At 51.3% G+C, this 18,164-nt stretch overlaps 2 protein-coding genes across 3 annotated transcripts in view; both read left to right on the plus strand.

Moving 5' to 3' along the window:
* Window positions 1–4,817: 4,817 nt before the first annotated feature.
* On the plus strand, window positions 4,818–13,698 carry GPR4 (G protein-coupled receptor 4). 2 transcript variants are annotated; one of them, XM_032485787.1, is made up of 3 exons: window positions 4,836–4,955; window positions 5,736–5,869; window positions 11,621–13,698. In XM_032485787.1, exon 3 carries the CDS (start codon window positions 12,473–12,475, stop codon window positions 13,559–13,561), a length of 1,089 nt encoding a protein of 362 aa, XP_032341678.1. In that variant the 5' UTR covers window positions 4,836–4,955; window positions 5,736–5,869; window positions 11,621–12,472; the 3' UTR covers window positions 13,562–13,698. The 2 variants fall into 2 exon arrangements, with proteins under 2 accessions (XP_032341677.1, XP_032341678.1); XM_032485786.1 differs by lacking the exon at window positions 5,736–5,869 and having other exon boundaries at window positions 4,818–4,955.
* A 3,153-nt stretch (window positions 13,699–16,851) lies between these two features.
* Window positions 16,852–18,164, plus strand: part of OPA3 (outer mitochondrial membrane lipid metabolism regulator OPA3) — a 32,870-nt gene continuing 31,557 nt past the window's right edge. Inside the window, exon 1 of the mRNA XM_006179416.3 lies at window positions 16,852–17,635. Coding sequence (XP_006179478.1) covers window positions 17,494–17,635 — 142 coding nt within the window. The 5' untranslated portion in view covers window positions 16,852–17,493. The remainder of the gene's footprint in view (window positions 17,636–18,164) is intronic.

The following is an 18,164-nucleotide window of genomic DNA, read 5'->3' on the forward strand; positions in this document are numbered from 1 at the left end:
TGGCACATAACAAGCTCTCTATAAATGTTAGATGATTATTTTTACGCTGTTGAGAACACAGACTCCATGGCTGCAAGCATTCTGCCAGGCTACACGGTGGCATCAAAGCAGGAGGAAGTCTCCCGCCCTTAGCGCTCAAGTGTCAGGAGGAATCTGATTCGGTCAGCTATCATCATGTTGACACCCTCGAGTCAATCGCTATGGCCCAGGGAATGGGCTCATCTGATTGGCCAAACATGGGTCATGTGCCCATCATTTTGCCTTGTGTTTTTTTTTGGGGGGGCGATATTTAGTTTATTTATTTTTAGGGGAGGTACTGGGGATTGAACCCTTCAACCCAGGGCATCGTGCATGCTAAGCATGCACTCTACCACTTGAGCTATGCCCTCCCCCAATACTTTTGCCTTGGCAGGAGTTAGTATACCATACAGGGGCCTGACATCCCCTCCTAAACCTCTCAGAATGGGCAGGGAAGTTCCCTCAAAGGAAAGAGGGTGGGAAAAACAGGAGATGGAGGTTACCAGCAACCGCAGCATATCTATGTCAATGTGGGTGACACCCTGGAGGGCAGAATCAGCAATGTTTCTGGGAGTTTGAAGGAAGAGCACTATTCCCATTACCTGTTGCCTCAGAACAAACCATTCCAAAACTTAATGGCTTAAAATAACAACTATTTTATTGTCACTTATCGTTTGGTGTTATCTGTTCACCCATTGATGGAAATTCGGGTTGCATCCGTCTTTAACTATTGTGGATAACGTCTTGATAAACATTCATATACAGGTTTCTGTTTCGACATGTTTTCCTTTCTCTTGGGTATGGAACAAGGAGTGGAATTGCTGGGCCATATAGTAATTCTATACTTAACTTCTTGAGGAACATGTGTGTGTGTGTGTCTATGTGTGTATGTTTGTGTTTGTGTGTGGTTTTACTTAAATCATTTTGAAATAATTACAGACTCAGAGGAAGTTGCCAGCATGGTACAGAGAGGTCCTTTATACCCTTCATCCAGTTTCCCCTAGTGGTAACATCTTGTATAACTATAGTGCAATACCAAAACTTGGAAATTGACACTGGTGAATCTACAGACCTTATTCAGATTTCACCAGTTTTATATGCCCTCGTGTGTGTGTGTGTGTGTACGCAGTTTTATCACGGGTGCATTTTTTTATGGGGATTCCAGCAAAGGTGAGAAACTCCCCTTTATTTCCAAAGTATTCCCAAAGTTTATATGTATATGTTTGCTCTCTAGTCTTCAACTGCCTAAGCTATAACTCCCTAAATGTCAATACCCTTCAGAAATGACAGCCCTCAGAGACAAACATGAAATTCTAGGAAGGAGAGGGTGTTCAATCTTGTCAAAGGGTTCCATCCCTCCACCTTTCTGGCCAAAGATCTCAATTAATATGACCAGAAGTCAATCATTCACTAATCAATTGTCCATGAGGATGAAGATTTTGGCTTTTTAAGACTGTATCCCCAGGGCCTTGGTCAGTCCCTGGCATGCAGTAAATGCTCAACAAATATGTATGTTGATTAATCAATGAACGAATTCATTCTATATATATGTAAGAAACATTTTACTCTAGGCCAGGGCCTGAACTGGGCAGTACTGGGCAGAGTGGTGACTGAGACAGCCCCGGCCCTGCCCTCAAGGGTCTCAGTCCAGTAGGGGGAGGTAGATCCATTCTCAGACAATGATCAGTCAAAGGAAAAATAATGGGGCATCAGGGAGGGCTTCCTGGAGGGGACAACAGACCTGACTACTGAAGGATGAGTTAGGAATGAACCACATTAAGTGAAAGGAGTGTTCCAAGTGGAAGTTTTGACAATTTACTGCTCCCTCCTTGCTCTTATTCCCCAACAAACTGTGACAACCCCCACTGGGCTTCAGCAGCCCCCTGAGCCCCTGTCTCAGCCTTGACCACTCTGAGATGTCACTGTCAGGGACAGATCTGTCTCCCCCTTCACTGGCTGCCAGCCCTAGGAGGGATGGGCCAGCGCTGTTGTGGTTACCACTGTGTCCTGAACACTGCCTAGCACTGAACCAGGGACAGAAGCAAGGGCTCAGGAAGTGTTTGATGAATGAATATGAGAGTAGAGTGCATGTATGTGTGTGAAATAGTTGAAAGTGTGTTATATGAACAAGATCAAAGTTCAAACTCCTCAAACCCAACTTCCTATCCCAGGAAGTGGCATAAGAGCAGTTAAAACACTGGAGCCCTACTATTTGGACTCCGGCATTTCTTCTCCCTGTGACTCAGTGTCCTTATCTGTAAAATGGGACCTCCACATATGGTTATTTTGAGGATTAAATGAGTTATTCACATAAAGTGCTTAGAGCAGTACTTGGAGTATGGTAAGTGGTCATTAAATGTTAGCCATCCTTATTTTTTAAAATCATTTTTGACCCTTAGCTTTTTAAGCCAACATCCTCTCCTATTTCCATCTCTTATCCGCAGTCATTTGAATCACTAGTACTTGCCCTTCCTTGTGACAGTTCATGTCTCTGAGCCTCTGCACATGCTGTTCCCTCCCCACTAGTACACCCTTTTTGAACTTGTCCACCTGGGGAACTCCTATTCAGCTGGCACAATACAGCAATCACATCACCCCTCCAGACCCCCCAGGTTTCACAGGCCAGCTGGTTGCCTCTCTGGGATCAAAGTCTCCTTTCCTGTCCTCCAGCTTTTGACACTTCCCTACTGTCCAAGGTGTGGGGAAGGAAGTGGTCCAACTCTGTGGAAGCATCCCTTTCACTGGGTCTCTTGGTGCTCTGTCGCCCCCATGTGCCCAGCCTCAGACCTGCATGGAAAAATTTGCCTAGAAAGTTCTGGGAGAATAGAGCTGGTAATGTTCCCCTGCACCCCAAAGTCACCCTCAGCCTTTCTCCTCCTGCTCTGGGTCCTGGGAGAGTGCCCTTTGTGGACTCCATCCACAGGAGTCCCTTGCCCTCTGCCTTCTGGTTGGGTCATGCCCATTACAGGCACTGACCCGAAATCTGAGGATAGCAAGGGGAGAGAGGTTGGAGTATTTATTCTCTGGGCCCCTCCCTGGATCCCTGCGGTTCTGGCAATGGCTTTGTTCCTCTGTCTAGAACTCCTATGGGCTCCTCTCCAGACTTTAGCTTTCTGCCTGAAGGGTTGTGATGGCTTGGCTCTGTCTGCTGCTGGTCCCATGTTGTTGCCCCATACTTTGTGGGTTTTTTTCACCGTGCCCATTCCTCTAAACTGTCCCTTCATAAATACTCCCACTTCAACTCTTTGAATGGCTAGGTGTTTCCTGCTAGGACCCTAAATGAATCACAGTATAAACTTAGGGGGAGCCCAGGAGGGAAGGGGACCCTCATTCACCAGTGAGCCTGGGAATTTCTCTGTAGGAGGAGCTTGGGATGGTCATGGGGCTGACAGGAGGGTTGTCTTGAAGCTGATAAGATGTATATGGGGTTATTTGTAGGGAGGGGCTAAAGCCTTCATGACACTTCCATCAGAGTGTCCCTGTCTGTCCACTTGAGGGAGGGTGGAAGGAAAAAGCTTTCATTCTGGTGTGCAGTGCAGGTCACTTGGGCCCTTGATTAACTCTCTCACTTTCAGTTTCCCTCAAAAGCCCTGAGAAGAAGAGGGTAATATGGTTCAGAAAGGTGAAGTCACTTGTCCAAGGCCACACAGCAAACGATTATAATAGCTACTTTAAACAAAACAAAATAGAAGTGTTTCACCTCATTTCTATGGAGTTCTAGAACAGGCAATACTAATTTCCAGAAAAAAAAAAAAAGTACACAGTTGCCTCAGAGAGTGATAAAGAGTGTGAGTATTGCCTGGAACAGGCAAAAAAACAATGTTCTTAGGTGATGGAAATGTTTATGTCAATTTGGGTGCTTAGTCACACGGGTGTATCTGTTTGTCACAACTCTTTGGACTGTTCCCTTAAGATCCAGATATTTTTATTTTTTATTTAAAAAATAAACAAAAAAAGAATTTGCAAACCTAACAGCTGTCATTTTTCGAGAACTATATCCCAGATCTGTCCAAAGTGCTTTGCCCAAGAATGAATTCTCCTGACCAATTTATGAAGGATCTGATGGTAATAATAAAAACCAGCAAGTATTTTTGGACCACTTACCATTTGTTTATTCACTCCCTGAAAACAATGTGTGTTGCACACTTATTACATGTCCAGTGGTTTTGTAGACAAAAGACACACAACAGTAAACTAATCAAACTCAAAAATGACACTCCTTCTACCTGGGAGGCAGGGAGGAAGGGGAGCATGTGGGGGTGTCATGTTTTACAGACTTGATAGTCTGACATCCCCATGACAAAGGGAATATGAGGGACCACATTATTAGAAGAGGAAACTGGGGCACAGAGAGGTCACCAGCCTAAGTCTAGCCAAGAGGCAGGGCTGGAGCTGCAAGCCCCAGGACTCCTTCCAGAGGTGGCTATGACCGAGTCTGTGGGCTTGGGGACCTAGCAGACTGCTTGTTCTCTCCCTTGGGAAAGGGGTCATGCAATAACCAGAGAGTTAATGATTTGGGCCTGGGGGCTCCGAAGGGAGGAAATGGTTTAGCTCCAGGAGACTTAGTGAGGGACCTCACTTTCCCGTACAGCTTAGGGCTTGATCGAATTAGAGTGCGGGGTGGGCAGGAGGGTAAGCAGAGGGGTTTAATGAGGTGGAGGCCTCCAGCCTGGGGACTTTGAAGGACTGGGAGGTGTTCCAGCAGCAAGTGAGCTTTCCCCAGGGCTGGAAGCCTTTGGTGGGGTAAAGGCTTAAAGGAGTTAAGGGGGAGCGACAAAGGAAGGGTTAATGGGGGCGGGGCGGGGCGGGGCCTCGGCTGGCCACGCCGGCCCCGGGACCGGGAGGAGTCGCCGCCGGGTCCCAGCGCCGCCAGTTCAGCCCAGATCCCCCAGCCGCCGAGAGACGCGCCGCCCGCCCCGTCCAGCCGCCGCGCGCAGGTAGGCGCCGGTCCCTCCCCTGCCCGCGCGGGTCGTGCGGCCGCCGAATACTGCTCCTCCCTGCGCCCCTCGGGGGCTTTGCGTCCCGGCGCCGGCTGCCTCAGTCTCCCGCGCCGTCTCCGTCTCCCGCGCCGTCTCCGTCCCCGCCCCTCTCTGGGGCTGGCTCTCCCGGAGTCTCCCCAGTTGATTTGCCTCTGGGTCTGTCTCCATCTCTCCATCTGTCTCTGGTATCTCTGTCTCTGCGGTCCCTCTCCCTCTAGATGTGTGTCTCCTCCATCTCTGGATGTCTCTGTGTCTATTTCTGTATCTCTGTCTCACTGTCTCTCTCTGTTTGCCCCTGTCTCAGTCTCTTGATGAACTCTCAGTCTCTAAGGATCTGTCTGCTTCCATCTCCACGTCTCCCCGTCTCTGAGCATCTCTTTGCCCTTTGCCTTCCTGTCTCTCTGTCTCTCTCCGTATTCCTCGTCTCTCTCCGTATTCCTCTGTCTCTGTCTCTTTGTATCTGAGACCCCTTTCTGGCAACTTCATCCCGTCGTCGTCATCTCAGTCGAAATCCTCGCAAATCCCAGAGCTTTCCCCTGGGCTGAGGAGCTGCTTGGGAGTTGGGTAGGGGGTAGTAGGGTTGCCACCTGGGGCAGGTGGACTCTAAGTGACCCTGTGACCCCGGCTCCGCCTTAACAGAGTCACCCCACTGCTTTAGAGGTCGCACCCACCCCACCCTCCAATTTCAGGAATTCCTGGCTGGGGGGTGAACTTCCTCCCCCACTTCCTCCCTTCCAGGATTTGGCTGGGTCACCCGTTAACTCCTTCCTGCCTTGGCTTCATCCCCACCTCCATGAACTGGACACCCATGCCCTAACCCCCAGCCAAGCTGAAGAACAGCTCTGGAATTTCTGTGACGTGTTGGTTGTGGGGTATGTGCTGTGTACTCAGGAGGGATGTGCTTTGGGGGGTTTTCTGAGGAGCATAGATGGAGATGATGGGGGCCATAGACCCCCATGGTTCCCTCCAGGGCCACCACCTGCCCCATTCCTCCTGAATTCACCAAGGGGCCCCCCCACAACTCTTGTCTCTGTGGATGAGCTTGACTTCAAGTTTGGGGTGAGGATGGGAAGTTTTCCTTCCTGGGTGTGTTCCAGGAGGAGAAAATGAGAGAGACTGTCGGGGAGGGGGCTCCTGAACTCTGGAAATTATAGAATCAAGAAGTCTTAAGGGGGGAGGGTATAGCTCAGTTGTAGAGTGTGTGCTTAGCATGCACAAGGTCCTAGGTTCAATCCCTAGCACCTCCATTAAATAAATAAACCTAGTTATCTTCTCTTCCCCCCAAAAAAGTTAAAAAAAAAAAAAAAGGATCAAATGTGAAATCTTTGAATAAAAGGACCCAAGTATGTGAGAATGGTCAGAGAGGAAGACTGGGAATGCTCAAATCTTCAAATTAAAAGCCTCAGGATATTTGTATCTTTCAATCCAAAAAGAGTAGTGTTTTCAATATTCACAGCTAAGAGCTTGAAAGATGTCTTGCAGATCCATCCAGACCAAGCACCCACCCATTTTACAGATGGGGAAACCAAAGGCCCAAGAGCAGAAGTCCCCCCAGGGAGTCAGTTTCAGGCTGGGGTTGGGACTCCAGTTCAACTGAAGCCCAAATTCACAGATCTGGCTTCTTTTGCTGCCACCAAATCAGATTAATTTGGGGAAGGAGGTCTTCATAAGGTGGAGGGGAGAATGCCAGGGTGAGTGTGAATGGCCACAACCTAGAAGGGAGTGTTTTTTTTTTTAGAAGCAGAGAAGAGAAAATATTTCTAAAACCGTGGTGGTGGGGAGGGAGACTGGACCAGAGTTGGTCTGGGTGGAAGGGGTGGAGTTTCAGAGAAGGAGGGAAGAGGAGAGGGGAAGTGGGGGGGGGGGGAGCAGAGATTAATTCCCGCCTGCCTCTGTCTCCTGACCCTCCCCACGAAGCCCACTGCTCCCGTGGGACAGGGCCTATAATTTGGTTTGTGTCTAGACAAATAATAACTCAGCTGGTGTGAGCCAGGGAGCCGGGAGAGAGGCGGCAAAGCCTGCCTGGCAAGGGGTAGGGATGCAGCCTGGGCTCCGAGTGTCCCCCAAAGGCGGTGAGAATTTAGGGGCCAGGTGAAGATGGTGACTCCCCCCCTCCACCATTGAATCCTTAGTATCTTAGAATCCTGCATAATCTTAGAACTTCAGGCTGCTGGGATGTTAAAAAAAAAAAACAAAAAACAGAATAGATAAGGGGGAAAAAGTAAGTGAGGTTCACTGTATACAGAGTATGTTCCCATTTCTGTAAAAAAGAAAAGGGAAATACGCATTCGTGTTTGCTGGGCAAAGATAATCACAGAGAGTTTAATAATAGATTATGAAAATCGTAGAATGTTAAAAAAAATCATAGAGCATTCTAACAATAGAACTTGAGAGTCTTGGAATGTGAGACTCCAGGAATATTGGAAACTTAGAAGGGTAAGGGCATGGAAGGCCGCCATGATAATGATAACAGAATGGTAGAAAAGGAAAGCTCTAGAATATTATAATAATAGAACAGAAAACCATGAACAGGACTAACAACAGAACCGAAGATCTGAGAGCCTTGGAATCTAGAACACCAGAGGGGTACAGTCAGAACACCCTGGTGTCCCTTCTGGGTGGTGTAGGGGATGGGGATCCCCTCGGTAGAAATGGGGAAACTGAGGTCCAGCGGAGCCGTCATGGTGGCCTGACTGTCCCCCAGTTTCCGCCAGCCAGCCGCCAGGGCACCAGGTGGGGAGCGAGGCTCCGTGATCACATTTCACCCAGTAATGAGCAGACCGGAGCTGGCTGGTCCCTAGAGGCTGATGGGGGAGTTAGGGGAGAGCAGGAGCCCTCAGAGGAGGGAAATGAGGGGGTGAGAGAGGCAGCCTGGAGGCGTCCAGGACCAGGCTGGTGAGTGAACCAGTGTGGGGGACGTGGGGGGCTGCCTCACCTCTCCCTCCTGTCCTCTCACCCCACTCCCACCCCCGCCCAGTCCTTCAGCCTTGCTGGACTTGGAGGTGGCTGGTGGGGCCCATGGGCTTTTCTGGCTCGAGCACTGAGACGCCAAGTGCCAGCAGGGGTCTGACCAGTCCTTCCTGTCTCCCCACTACGGCTCCACACTCCCAGCTTATCTCTCTTTCCTGCCCCTCTGGGAGGGGCCAGCATGGACCAAAGAAGGAGCCTGGGGGCCAGGGAGAGCTTCTTGTGGGGACTGTGAGATTTGGGGGTTGACCCCCCAACAAAGCCTGAGCGAGGGACGCAACTTTGATCCCAACCCACGGTGGGGGGCTGGGCAGGGGATTCAGGTGATGAAAGGATATGCAAGACATTGAGGCCACTTGCTTTTTTGTGGTAGTCAGTCCTTAGATCTTTCAGCAGATTCTCCAGGGGGTGCTGAGAACCCCAGAAACACTTGAGGAAAATTACAGGAAAGAGAGAAAACATTCAGGGAAGGGGAAGTTTTTGAGTTAAGACCTACAATGTCTTGATATATCATGTGACTTAGACGACTGCCTTGTGGCTCTGGGCCTCAGTTTCCCCATCTGTACCAGGAAGGGGTCAGAAGTAGCCTCGCATCCCCAGTGGTGGCATATAGGCCTGTTGTACTGTGGAGTTCTAAGAGTCTGCCTTTCCATGCTGTCTCTTGTGGGCTGGATGGTGGGCAGAGCTCAGGTGGGGGTGGGGGAGGAGAGGGCTAAGTGCCCCTCCCCTATGCCCAGCATCCCCATGAAGCAGGTGGACTGGGGAGGAGGGATAGGAGGAGAGGGGGGTGAGCATCCACCTGGTTCCCCCTCGAGGAAATTAGCAATGGGAAGTGTATTTCCTCTGGCTGCCGGAAATAAGTCTCCTGTCTGTGTTCCCGCTCCAGCCTCAGCTGAACCCAGGGGTTCTTGAGAAGGTGGGGCAAAGGGAACTCCCAGCTCTTGGCACCTCCTCCCATTATGAACTGGTTCAGTTCTTGTCTCAGCTTCCCAGTGAATAGTAATAATTGTTCAAGTACTGCACGATTTATATATGGTGTCACCGCTATACAAAAGTTATGCCCCATCCCCATTTATACAGAAAGGGAAACTGAGGTTCCTGAAGAGGAATAAATTCCCTCAGTGTTACAGGAGGAAGGAGAGACCCAGGGCAGAGAGAGGGGAGAGAGATGTTTCCAGTGATTTGTTCAGGGAGGGAGGGGTTTCAATTCAAAGGGAGGGACTGGATTGCACTGTTCTAGCCAGGAGCAAGCTCCCTCCATCCCATCTTCACAGGATCCTGGAGTCTCTGTGAGGCTGAGGTGGGGGCAGCCCTTCTGTCGCTGAGGAACCCACAGGGGGTAGGGCTTACTAAGCGGGACTCAGCTCTGACCTTTCAAAGTCAATTACGCAGCGGATGGGTCCTGCCCTTTTTAATTTTCCCCTCCCCATCTCCTTCCTTGCCATCCCGCAGGGCCTCACTAGAGCTTGAAGTGGGAGGTGGTGCCCTCTCAGGGGAAGAGGGGGGCCTGTGTTGGAGGAGGGGCTGACCAATGTGTGTTCCTTTGGTCCACAGTCATTTATTGAGTGTCTACTGGATGCTGGGCCTGTCCTGGGTGCTCAAGAACAAGGTCCCTGCCCTTCTGGAACATCCATTCTAGACAGACAGGCACAAACAAGATACAAAATAATGTGAGGAGAGAGCCCTGGGGATGGTGGGTAGGACTTGGTAGAGAGGGCCTCCCTGAGGGAGTGATGGAGGTGAGGGAGCTAGTCCTGAGAAGATCTGAAAGAAGAACAAAGGTTTTGAGCCAGTTGAGGCAGAGGAGGGGAGGTGGGCAAGAAAGTCAGCTAGGCTGCCCAGGCAGGTCAGACAGCACCTTGTCACCTGGGGAAGGGATTTGGGGTTTTACCCCTAGTCCACTGGGAAGCTATTGGAAGGTTTCAAGCAGAGAAGTAACAAGAGCTGATTTCCATGTCAGAGAGATCTTTCTGGCTGCTGTGTGGGAAGTGAGTTGAGGGAAGCCAGAGCGACAGCCAGGAAAGCTATGAGGAGGCTACTGTAAGGTTCAAGTGAGTGGTGATGGTGGAGCAGAGCAGGCAGTGGCAGGGGTTTTAGAGACATGCATGGATTCAGGATTTATTGTGGAGCTAGGTAGCACCATGAGGACTTTCCCATGGAAAGATGCTGAACCGTCTGGGAGGTTCCCATGGACCTGCTGTGTGCCTTTGGGCTCATCCTTTCCCCTCTCTGGGCCTCAGTTTCATCATCTGTCCAACTGACTCAACCAGTGGTTTTCCTTCTTTATTTTTATTTTTTTCAACCAGTAGTTTTCAAAATGTGTCCTGGGGATTCTTCAGAGGTGGCTTTCTTCCCCCTACCTCATTTCAATCAGAGCACAAAGCAGCGTCCCCTTTTCACTGCCTTAGGTGGGGTTTCCAATTGGGATTTGGTTAAAAAAATAAATGATTTCACAGCCTAAACTAAAACCAATGCGGGGGTGGGGTCGGTGGGTGGGTATAGCTCAGTGGTAGAGCACCTGCTTAGCATGCACAAGGTCCTGTACAGAACCTCCATGAAAACATTTTTAAAAAGATACATAAATAAAATCAAGGACCGACCCCCAAAGTTCTCCAAAACTAAACCGATGCAAACCTGTGGATGGAGTGGCTTCCGAAGATGCTTCTAATTCAGGACTTATCTCCCCTCTTCTCTGGGGTTGACAATGATCCGGGGCTTGGTCCAAGACTGTCCTTTGTCCTGTGCTTTCAAGTCTCCCCAGGACCAAGCCTCTCGGGAAAATCAGAGGGGAGTGGGAAGAGGCAATGAAGTCCCCTTGAGGGAGGGGACTCCTGGCGGTGCCCCCAGGGCTCCCCCTTACTCCAGATCTTGATGGAGTCCAGAAGCTCCTCCTCGCATCCCTTCCCCTCCCAGCCCCCTGCAACTATGCTTCCCTGAGCTGTCAGCCCAGGACTATTTTCTGTCCAGCAATTCTTGGGTGAAAACTGAAGCACAGGCAGGAGAAACGGGGTGAGAGCCGACATTTCCACGCTCCCGCCATCAGGACCTTGGACAGGTCTCTGAACCGCCCTGTGCCTCAGTTTGTCAAATAGGGAAAGTAACAGTATTTTCCTCACTGGGTTCTTGAAATTTTAATAAATTCACACCCACAAAAGTATTTGGAACAGGGTCTGCTATGTAATAGACTCAGTAAACTTTAGCTGTTATCGTCACCCCCCGTCATCATCATTGTCTAGAATGGGGTGCCCTGGGCTAGGGGTGGGAGGCTGGTTCTAGCCCTAGTTCCATCACTGCCTTGCTGTGCATCCTTGAAGGGAGTGACCCAGCCTCTCTGGGCCCCATGTCCCTGCCTGTCACATGACAGGGTAAGTCTAGTTCAGCATTTCCCAAAGCAAAAACTTGTGCCAGTTTTATATGGTTTCTGGAAGAAAGTTTAAAAATCTGAGTTGAGTCTTTATTTTAATCTCTATTAGGGAAGAAATATTTCTGGCATCTCAAATCTGGGTTTTCAGAGATCTGTTGCTTAGAATGGGGGCTCAATTAGGCATCGTCAGGGTTCCCACCCTCTGCAGCCCTCTGGAGTCACTATTACAAAGGGGAATGGGGAGAAGGGGACAGTCCGTGACTCCCCTCACTGCAGTCCTCTCTCCCCACAGGCACTGGAAAGTCAGCTTCGAACTGTGAGGTGGAGCCACCTTGTCCCAACTGCTCAGTCCCCACCAGGACCAAGCTGGAGCCCCTCCCTTGGCCCCTTTAAATTCCCTGTATTGTTAACCGTGCTCTTATCCAGTCCTTACTCACCTCCTTCCTGTTTCTTAAAAATCCTTCCCACGTTGCCCAGGCTGAGCTCTCCCTGTCTTTCATCCCTCACAGGACCCCTCCTTTTCCGTAATTTTCTCCTCATTGGTTACCTTACTTATTTCCTTATTTCTTACTGGGGTCCTAGGAAATGCCAGCGCCCCCACCCACCTTGCCTGGTCTTTTCAATACTCCCTAACTGTAGCTGGTCCTATCTCAACACTATCCCATATATTTCCTGTGTCTTCTAGAACATTCCACCCCACCATTACTTCAGCATGGCCACACTTACTTTCTACATCCTCCACAAGTATCTCCCTCTCACCACTGCCCACTGATGCCTTCATCCTCTCTATAAACCCCCCGCCCTGGCCAATTTTGTATTACCCCAATATTCCCCCATTTATACTCTGATTTGATCTATAAACACCTCCTTGATGAAGCTCTTTGTTAATCCTGCCATCCCCCAAATCTCCCTCCTGTCGTAATTCTATCCCTCCTCCAACTTCTCCCTCTCAAGCTCCATCCTTCTTTGCCCAGCCCAGCCCACGATTCACAGTCAACCTCATCTCTTCCCCCTGGACTCCCTCCCACCATGTTCCCCTGAGCCTCCAAGGAGGGGGCCCAGGGGGCCTGATGGCCTCCTGTCCCCTGTGGCCCCACAGCCCTTGTGGGCCAGGGGAAGCACCTCGAAAGCCCCAGTGTCGAGGATGGGCAACCGCACGTGGGAGGGCTGCCATGTGGACTCCCGCATGGACCACCTCTTCCCGCCCTCCCTGTACATCTTCGTCATCGGCGTGGGGCTGCCCACCAACTGCCTGGCCCTGTGGGCCGCCTACCGCCAGGTGCGGCAGCGCAACGAGTTGGGTGTGTACCTGATGAACCTCAGCATCGCCGACCTGCTGTACATCTGCACGCTGCCGCTCTGGGTTGATTACTTCCTGCACCACGACAACTGGATCCACGGCCCTGGCTCCTGCAAGCTCTTCGGGTTCATCTTTTATACCAACATCTACATCAGCATCGCCTTCCTGTGCTGCATCTCGGTGGACCGCTACCTGGCTGTGGCCCACCCACTGCGGTTCACCCGCCTGCGCCGTGTCAAGACGGCTGTGGCTGTGAGCTCTGTGGTCTGGGCCACGGAGCTGGGCGCCAACTCGGTGCCCTTGTTCCATGATGAGCTTTTCCGTGACCGTTACAACCACACCTTCTGCTTCGAGAAATTCCCCATGGAGGGCTGGGTGGCCTGGATGAACCTCTACCGGGTCTTCGTGGGCTTCCTCTTCCCGTGGGCCCTCATGCTGCTGTCCTACTGTGGCATCCTGCGGGCTGTGCGGGGCAGCGTGTCCACCGAGCGCCAGGAGAAGGCCAAGATCAAGAGGCTGGCCCTCAGCCTCATCGCCATTGTGCTGGTCTGCTTTGCGCCCTACCACGTGCTGCTGCTCTCCCGCAGCGCTGTCTACCTGGGCCGCCCCTGGGACTGTGGCTTTGAGGAACGTGTCTTCTCAGCATACCACAGCTCACTGGCCTTCACCAGCCTCAACTGTGTGGCTGACCCCATCCTCTACTGCCTCGTCAACGAGGGCGCCCGCAGTGACGTGGCCAAGGCCCTGCATAACCTGCTCCGCTTCCTGGCCAGTGACAAGCCCCAGGAGATGGCCAATGCCTCGCTCACCCTGGACACCCCACTCACTTCCAAGAGGAACAGCATGGCCAAGGTCATGGCAGCCAACTGGGTGGCAGCTCCACCCTCCCAGAGGGACCAGGTGCAGCTGAAGATGCTGCCACCAGCACAGTGAACCTCAAATCGTGCAGAGGCCCCACTCCTCCAGTCTTATCCCACACTCCTCCCCTTTTGGTCTGGTGTATGCAAATTGTATGTAAATAAGGCTGTGTTAATATTCATAAGAATATAAGAACATAGGAAAACAGTGAGGTTGGTGTGTCACTGGTCAACTATCATCCTCCACAACCCTCTAACAATTCAGAAGAATGGTGTCTAGCCCTGTGCTGGGTGGAACCAGTGACCCAGCAGTAATGAATCACAGCCCTGGCCTTGCCCTCATGGCTCCCACGCAATGGGGGACAGCTGTCCCCAGATAGTGATGACCCAGCATGGGCAGGGCTCAGACAGGGGAGCCCAATGGCTGGGAGAATCCAGTCTGGGAGTCAGAGGGCTTCCTGGAGGAGAGGACAAGTAAATTAAGTTTCCAGAAGGTAAAGACAAAAAAGTTAGGATTATTTCCAATGAGGGGGTAAAAGTCTGTGACTTAAGGAGAAGGTGGAAGGAGAAATTCACACTGAGGGTAGAGTGATCACTTTTGCCTTTCGGAAGCACCCATGGAGAGCAAGAACAGGACAATGCAAAAGTCAGGACTGAGGAGGAAGAGGGCACATGTCAGAACTCAAAGGAAGGACAATCAGCTGACTGGCTGGAGAAGCAGCAAGCAGGGCAGACTTGGGATGGGGACTCAGGAAAAGAGAAGGGTATTTATTCATTCACTCAAGAGAGAATTGTTTATACCTACTCTCTGCCCAGCTCTGGGCTGAAGGGGCTGGGAACAAAATGGTGACCAAGACAGCCCAGGCCCCACCCTCATGGTAAGCGAGTAAATAAAGATAAATATAAAGTTTGGAATTGATAAGTGTAATGGGGAAAAATAAAGCCGATTGAGGGGATAGAGAGTGACATGGAGTCTTATCTAGATAAGGAGGTCAGGGGAGGGGTCGCTGAGAAGGGGGCATTTGAGAAAAGACCTGAAGGAGGCGGGGGAGCAGTCAGCCTTGTCAGGTGGAAGAGCACCGCAGGCACAGGGAACAGCAAGTGCAAAGTCCTGGAGTATGAGAGTTTTGAGGGACAGCAAGTACACACAGTGGTGTGGTGGGAGCAGAGGGCAGGAGGATGTGAGGAAAGAAGCTGAGAATGGCGGGGGACAGGGGCCAATCTCTCAGAGCTTTGTAAGCCCAGATGAGGACTTCGCCTTTTACTCCAAGATAAATGCGAGCCACAGAGGGGCTCTTAGCAGAGAATGATGGGATTTGACTTTAATGTTATGAGAATCGGCTGGCTTCTGAGTGGGGAACAGAGTATGGAAAGTAAGGGCAGAAGCCAGGAGCCCAGTGAGGTGACTACAGTAGTCCAGGCAGGAGATCCTGACAGCTGGACCAGGGTCGGGGTGGGTGGAGTGAGTAAGGAGCGGTGTCAGCTTTGGGATTTACTTGAAGGAATTATCATGATGCAAGAAGCACCAAGGGCCGGGGGGATTGTGTAACTTGAGCCCCTTGCCCATCTTGGGAAAAGGGTGACCAGCAGACCTGAACTGGAAGGACCTCTGGGAATGATCCCAGGCCCTGTTCTAAGACCGTCACCAAAGAGGCCAAATGATTAGCCCAGGGTCACACAGCCGGTGAGTCAGTGCTGGGGCCATCCTAGGCTCCCTGTCCCATCCCTGTCTCCGCCTATGTTCCCACGCTCCAGAGTGGCCAAGGCTGCTGCCCTGGTTGATGGTGTTCCCCTCCATCCCCAGCCCTCAGGGATCAACCAGGAATGGTTGTTCTTCCAGAATCAGACTGGAAAGCAGAAGGAAACACCCAACTCGAGACAGGCCTCACCCCTTCTGGTAGGTCACCTCCCTCTCTTCCTCCCCATGGGTGTGTAACAGGCTCCAGGCCCCTGATGAGATGTGAAGATTCCCGCCCCCCCCCACCCCCCGACACACAGGAGCACACACACCCTTGCCCTAGAAGTTCCCAGAAGAGGTTCCTGGAAAACCCTTTTCAGAGAAAGAAAGAGGAAGGAGGAGGAGGAGGGGGGGTGGTTCACTGAGATTTAGGAAGTTGGGGATTTGCTGTTTTGGGGGAGAGAAAAGAGGGAGGCCTGGAATCTGGGGATGCCTAGTAATTTTGCCACCCTGTTTCATGGCCAAAAAGCTATTGGAATGGAGATATAGGGGGCAGAAGTTTTTTTTGAATACAGTCCCCTCCGGGAATCAGCTGAAAGCTCGCATACCATCCCTCCACCAAATGCTCATTCCCATTCATTCAATGAATATTTATTGAGCACCTACTGTATACCAACTATTGTTCTAGCTGAGGAAACAGTAGTGAATTATACCCAAAAAGTCATGTACAAGTTTGAAAGTTTCCTAAAACGACTGTGTGGAACCGCAGCCCCCACCAGTAGGTCCTTGGGCCCCAGGCTAACAACCTTCCAGGGATCAGGAGAAGACTCTGGGCTGGGACTCAAGAAACCATAGCTTCAGTTCCATCCTGATTATCCCTGGAACTCTGCAGAAATCCTTTTCATCCTCTAGCCTCATTTGGCCGGTCTGTAAAATGGGGTGTGGGTTGGTCCCAAGAGAATTATGGACCTTGAATAGGCCCCAAGCTTCCTCACACCTTCAGTCCAGAAGGGATCCTGGGGAGGGGTTGTTTTTATGGAATCTTGGCATTCTTAGTAATTTAGAGTATCAGGGTTCACACATGCCAGTATCATTATTACAGACAGAGAAACGGAGATCTAAAAAGGCCAGGGAAGTGACAAAGGACACTCAGGAGTCAGAGTGGATGCTGAGTAAAGCCCTGGGTCCCCTGACACTGTATCCTGAATGTTCGTTTCCCGCTATTCCCGCTATACACAGCTCCTCTGCTCCTTGTACTTCCCCTCCCCCCTGCCTCTTCTAGAATCTCTGTTACCCATCAGCACTCCCCATCCAGAAACTTCTCTCAACTCCTTCCTGACCTTGTTTATAAGATTTTGCTCCCCGCTGGGTAAGGGATGACAGTCTGGGACATGCATGTCCTTAAACTCCTTGCTGAGCCAGCTCCCAGGGGGCCCTCCCACAAACGGAGAAAGTTGGGCTGCTTGAAAACGGGTATAGTTTTATTAGTCAAGATGCCGGGCTATCAACCTCTGCTGGCTGAGGGGCCTTGTGCCATCCCCTGCCCACTATTCTGGCCTCAGTTCGTCAGTTACTTGGGAAATGATTGGATTAGCTGCTTCTGGAGATGAAATGCACTCGCACGCTGCAGTTAGCGAAAATAATGCTAATACCTGTATAGTAATAAGGGCTGTTTATTGGATGACTGGCACCATTCTAAGCATTTAACATTGTTCACTCACCATGTTTTTATATTCAAGATTCGAATGCAAGACCCACAACAATCCAATAACGTTATTAAGTGCTGTCATGATTCCCATTTTGTACATGGGAATACTGATGCCTAGGGAGGTTAAGTCACTCGCCATACACAGTAAGTAAATGGCAGAGCTGGGATTCCAACCCAGGTCCGTATAACTACCTGGCTAGGTTCTTGCTCCCAGGGAGGGCTCTAACTGCGGGGAAGAGGGTATATAGGACTCATTAGTCCTGATTAGGATTAATTAAGAGCCTCTTTGGGGCGGAGAAGCCACTTAGGTATGCGACGTCACGAAGGAGTGCGATGACATCAGCCGAAGCGGGCGTGGGAACCCGTTCACACTCCCGCGAGCAGCCGTTTAACGGCACCACCCCCCGACGGCCTCACTTCCGCCACAAATTTGCATATTCATCAAACGGACGTCGGAGCGTCAGCGTCGACGCGGTGACGTGAGAGAGCGCCTCTGCAGTTACCCACGGGGCGTACGCACGTACGTACGCACGCAAGGCGACGAGAGGGCGGGGGAAGAGGGAGAGCTCCGAGGCGCCCCGCCCAGTCAGCAAGGTTGCGTGTGCCCCTTGCGACCGCCAGGATGGTGGTGGGCGCGTTCCCCATGGCGAAGCTGCTATACCTGGGCATCCGGCAGGTCAGCAAGCCGCTTGCCAACCGCATTAAGGAGGCCGCCCGCCGAAGCGAGTTCTTCAAGACCTATATCTGCCTCCCGCCGGCTCAGCGTGAGTCTGACCCCACGTCCCCGCAACCTTTCCATTCTCTAACCCCCATCAGGTGGTTGCTCAGGAAGAGATGGACTTCTGTCCACGACCAATCACAGCCCGAACCGGCAAAGTCCTGCAGCCAATAGGGAGGGTTCCTGGGAGAGGGGCATGCGGGTTGCCTAATAGTAAGAACAGGCTTGGGGTAAGGGGCGGGTCAGGGAGCCCGCGCCGAGTTGGGAATACTAGCCAATAGAGGAAGAGAGTGCGTGGAGACTGATGTCTAGACAAGCCAATAGTATGGGGAAGGGGAGTGATTTGGGCGGGGCATTTGAAGACTCAGAATAGCTAGGGGAAAGCCGAGGAAAGATAGGGTCATTTGCCAGGCCATCTTTCTAAAGCTTCGTTCCCAAAACTGCACCTCAGGCCTCAGTTTCCCTCCCGTCCTGGGAGGTGAGAGGTGCTTGTATATCATCCGTTTAGGACGTTGGTTTACCCCAATTGTGCTCCGGGAAATAGGGCTGGGTTAGGGGCGTGGCTCGGGGCGAAG

The sequence above is a fragment of the Camelus ferus genome, chromosome 9, assembly GCF_009834535.1.
Source record: "Camelus ferus isolate YT-003-E chromosome 9, BCGSAC_Cfer_1.0, whole genome shotgun sequence".
NCBI lineage: Eukaryota > Metazoa > Chordata > Mammalia > Artiodactyla > Camelidae > Camelus > Camelus ferus.

What these genes read in the sequence shown, in the direction of transcription:
- GPR4 (XM_032485786.1), top strand. Translation starts at nt 12,473, where the DNA reads ATGGGCAACCGCACGTGGGAGGGCTGCCATGTGGACTCCCGCATGGAC.